This window comes from Manis javanica, chromosome 3 (assembly GCF_040802235.1).
Source record: "Manis javanica isolate MJ-LG chromosome 3, MJ_LKY, whole genome shotgun sequence".
In the NCBI taxonomy this organism is placed as follows: domain Eukaryota; kingdom Metazoa; phylum Chordata; class Mammalia; order Pholidota; family Manidae; genus Manis; species Manis javanica.
In genome coordinates, this window is record NC_133158.1 from 59,143,467 (window position 1) to 59,148,282 (window position 4,816).

A 4,816-nucleotide genomic window follows, 5' to 3' on the forward strand; every position below is an offset into this window, starting at 1 on the left:
TTGCGCGTTCTGCCTCCGCATCCTAAGGTCAAACTAGCCGAATACCGGCCTTTAAAGGCGCCTAACACATATTTTTTAACCTTCCTGAAACGTTTAGGTAAAACTTTCAAACCGTAAATCTTAGAGTCTGGGCATAAACTCGGCTACGCTCCCCTTGCCTATATGCACCCTTGCGCACACGCCACCAGGCTCTACACCACCAGTAGAGCGAGAAGCAAAGCCACTGGCCAAGCAGGCTTCACGAAGTCCCCAGCGTCGGTGGACAGACGTTAGCCACGTTCATAAATGCAAACCGTTTGGGCAACTCACGTGCCAAATGTGGGTTAACCCTGCGGCCAAACGCGCGGGAAATACCGTCCTTTATCCTGTCACGGTTTTCAAAAAGAAATGAACTCTTACTGAAATTTCCACCGCTTCCCACACTGGCCACTCAGGTCTGGGGGAAGCTGGGTTTACTCTCCCTGCCCAGTAACGCAGTCCTGCCTTTGTGAATGGAGGGCGGGGCGAAGAGCACCGGAAGGAAACCCCAGTACCTCCTTTTGCGCCAGCGCAGATAGGCACCTCCTATTGGCCACCTCGGCCCGGAAGTGTTTGTGGTCGAGAGGGCTCCCTCCGCGCTTGCGTACGGCTGTGTATTTGCGTGATGCAGCCTTCGGGCTCGACCTCAAGTAGCGGTGCCTACGCAGGTTTTCTCCTACCTTCTGAAATCTGTTTAAACCGGTGATTCATTCATGCTCAAGCACCTGAAGTATGTCTGACTGGTAGGATTGCTCTGTGTTCCCAAACATTTCGGACCTGTTGGCGGCGGGTGGGGAGCCGCGGTGAAAATTACTGTCTGGAGATTCCCCCCGCTCCGCGCGGCTTTGGACAGCTTTATACATTCGCAGAAGACCCAAAATTAATACCTTATTTGCCGACAGCACACAGGACCTTTCTAATAGTATTTTTTCAAGTATTCGTTTACAGAAAAGGAAGCGGGAAAAACTGATGTAGTCCAAGCCGTGGTGCTGAACCAGTGTATATCGTAGTTGTAAGATGATCCAGAAATAAACGGCAATTTATTTTTTATTTCAATGTTTTTATCTTCATTTGGTTGGGCAGAAAGCCCAAATACTGGGCTGCCAGGTTCAGGGCCAGACGCCTAGCCAGCCTGCTGACTTGGAGCTTCAGAGCCATGGCGACAAAGGAGTCAGGAGATGCCAACGCAGAGCCGGCCCCCTCATCAGCCAAGCGGAGAAAACCTGTGCCTGAAAAACCAAACTATGCGCTCAAGTGTACTCTTGTGGGACATACGGAAGCAGTGTCCTCGGTTAAGTTTAGTCCTAATGGTGAATGGCTAGCAAGTTCTTCTGCTGATAAAGTAATTATAATTTGGGGAGCCTATGATGGAAAATACGAGAAGGCACTTTATGGCCACAGCCTGGAAATATCAGATGTTGCCTGGTCATCAGATTCCAGTCGTCTTGTTTCTGCCTCAGATGATAAAACGCTAAAGATTTGGGATGTGAGATCTGGGAAATGTTTAAAAACCCTTACGGGTCACAGTAACTACGTTTTTTGCTGTAATTTCAATCCACCATCTAGTCTTATCATTTCAGGATCTTTTGATGAGAGTGTGAAAATCTGGGAGGTGAAAACAGGAAACTGCCTCAAGACTTTGTCTGCTCATTCTGACCCAGTTTCTGCTGTTCATTTTAATTGTAGTGGGTCCTTAATAGTGTCAGGTAGCTATGATGGTGCCTGTAGAATCTGGGATGCTGCATCAGGTCAGTGCTTAAAAACACTTGTTGATGATGATAACCCCCCCATCTCATTTGTAAGATTTTCTCCAAATGGTAAATATATTCTAATTGCAACTTTGGACAATACTCTTAAACTATGGGATTATAGCAGAGGTAGATACCTGAAGACATACACTGGTCATAAAAATGAGAAATACTGCATATTTGCCAATTTTTCCATTACTGGTGGAAAGTGGATTGTGTCTGGTTCAGAGGATAACATGGTTTACATTTGGAACCTTCAGACTAAAGAGATTGTACAGAAATTGCAAGGTCACACAGATGTTGTGATCTCAGCAGCATGTCATCCTACAGAAAATATCATTGCATCAGCAGCGTTAGGAAATGACAAAACAATTAAACTGTGGATGAGTAACTACTAAACCCTTTAGAAATCAAAGCCAAGTTGGCAAAAGGAATCAGATATTTATAAAGATGGTTTCTCTTAATTTTGGCATTTTTTAAAACAGTTTTGGATTACAAAATTTTAAAACCTCAGTCTAAATTTACAAAGCAAGACAATTGGGCTGATTTTTAATCTTTAGGTCTATTAATCTCTTACATCTGTCCCTGAACAGACTCCCTTTCTGTTTCTCTCAGTGGCTTACAGAGTGTCAGTGTATTTGAGAAATAAATAGAAGTAAGGTTCACAAGACAAAAATGACTGATTCAATGAGGGGAACAATGGAGTTTGGAATAACTCCAAGGTCTTGGGTTTGGGAGGTCAGATGAATAGAAGCATATAAACCTGGGATGGTGGACTGGAGATGTATGTCAGATGCCACTCACACACTTTCAGGTGATAGCCTACATGATGGGATAAGACATGGTCCATGGAATCGAGTCTGTAAATTGAGAAAAATAAGTCATGGTTTGGTTCTGAGTGTCTAAGATACTAAGTTTTTATCAAGGTAAAAACTAAAAATAAAAAAATTATAAATGGCATTTTAGTGAAAGACCCTCTCACTACCTTGTCAAATTGTGCCCTCTCATGGTTTTTAGGCAAGCTAAGTGAAAGGTGAGCTGCTCTTTCATTATATGTGTCCTTACCTATGAACTCCTACCCACACTTCAAACTCAGCTCAGAAATCACCACTTTGTGGAGCCATTACTGCCTGCCTGACTTCTACCACAGCTGACAGCTAAGTTTTTTTGCTTCTTCCTACAGCTTCTGTTACAAAGTCCAAAATACATCATTTACCAGTTTGTTATGTAATAGGTTCATGGGCCCTGTTGCCAGTCATTTATGAGCTCTTGGGAGTCAAGAGCTCATAATGTTTTCTGTTTTTGTACATGGAAGGTGATAACAATAAATTATACCACCACCTCAGCTTCATTCATTCCTTCCTTACCTGCTTTCAGTAAATTTTTGGAATCAGTCCCCCATACTATTATTTTTGTTGATTGAAATTAAAGGTACCTGATCACACTCTCACATACTAACTTTATTCAAACAGGGCTTAGAGGAAATAAACAGTGGGAAGTTTGTGCCCACATTACCTATAGAGACATGGTAAACATGGGGAAAAAAGGTTAGAAATTAAGGTAAGACAATAAAACAAGGGCAAACTATCTTAATTCTTCTGTATTCTGCAGTACTTTGTAATAGTGCTCATTAAATCTGATTTGCTTGACAGGTTCTGAGGAATCTGAGATATTAAGAGTAATTATTAGGGTATGACAGCTAAGTATATGAAGTACTGGGAGGTGTGGAATTAGATAGGGGCAGTTCTGAAATTCTGGCCAAGAAACTTAAATTTAACCCATAAAGAGGTAGTCACTATGAGCTACTTTTAAATAGGAGCATGACACAAAATGAGACATGATTGTGTAAATTCTTGCTGCATGGTTACACTTGTGAGATTTGGTTTAATATTTTTTTTTACAATAAATCTCCAAGATAGAATACTTTAAAATGCTTCTTTAGAAGTTAAAAAATGGCAGTGTTCTATGAAGAAAGATTTTAAAAAGAAGATTAAAATTTACCCATTTAGAACATTAAGATGTAACATAAGTGTACCAAAATAATTGAGAAAAGCAATCTGCTAAAATGTGTAAGAAACAATGCTTTCTGATGATAAATTTCCAAGTGATAAAAATTGAAGAGCTTGATATCTAAAAAGCAGTGAAGGTCAAATACTCTAAAATTTACTCAAATTACTGAGTATTTTATTAAGCCAAGTTCCTGAACAGCTGCATAATTTTTTAATCTGCTATAGCCCTCTGGGGAGAAGCAGGTTGGGATGGCTATAAGGACTTACCCATTAATATTCAGGACATGTGAGAATAAATGAAATACTTAAATAGAAACTAGCATCCATATCTAACTTCAAGAGAACTTGGCATCCTAGTGAAAGTGTAAATGAGATACAAACCAGGTACAAATGCTTATCTCTAAACACTAACTTAATAAGAACATGCATCCAATAGATTCTCATAATTGAGAAATTCAGTATAAATAAAGGCAGAAGAAAATGGATCAGTTGTGAATTCCAAGCCCTGGAACAGAAGAGGCGACCTGGTTGGCCCCAGGGAACTCCACGATGCAGGGATTTCCAAGTCCTCAGAAACCTGCGGCTAGACCACTCTGATCACTGCACTTCTCGAGGACTTCTGCAAAGACTGCTCTCCTAAAGCCTCATCTGCCATGACACCTGAAGATGGCAGAGTATGGCTGCCTGCTGCCCAGGGTTCTAAGAAACACCACGGCCTCTGGGGACATTAGCTCTCTGAGATGCACTTGGGCAGTGTACTCAGCTGGCCTTCCTGTCTCAGGAATGAGTACACAGGAGAACGAAGCAGAACTAGAAGCCATTTTGGCTTTTTGGGCCATGTCACTGTGGTAATGGGAATCAAAGTAAAATGTGGGTACTGACTCTTTAATATTCTTTTTAGTATATTCGTCAGTATTTTTTATTTAGTATTTAATATTCTTTAATATCAAACTTGTCTCATTTTTCCTATTTTCATTTTCTCTGAAAGAGCTGAAAGGCTGTGTTTAATCTGGATCAAAGCTGCAAAATATGAATAAGCCA

The 4,816-nt window shown here is 41.1% G+C and overlaps 1 protein-coding gene across 1 annotated transcript; it reads left to right on the forward strand.

Annotated features, from left to right (window-relative positions):
* The first annotated feature begins 656 nt into the window (after nucleotides 1-656).
* Nucleotides 657-2,724, forward strand: WDR5B (WD repeat domain 5B). Its single transcript, XM_017676837.3, has one exon. The coding sequence runs from the start codon at nucleotides 1,175-1,177 to the stop codon at nucleotides 2,162-2,164; it is 990 nt and encodes a 329-aa protein (XP_017532326.2). The 5' UTR covers nucleotides 657-1,174; the 3' UTR covers nucleotides 2,165-2,724.
* Nucleotides 2,725-4,816: the final 2,092 nt, after the last annotated feature.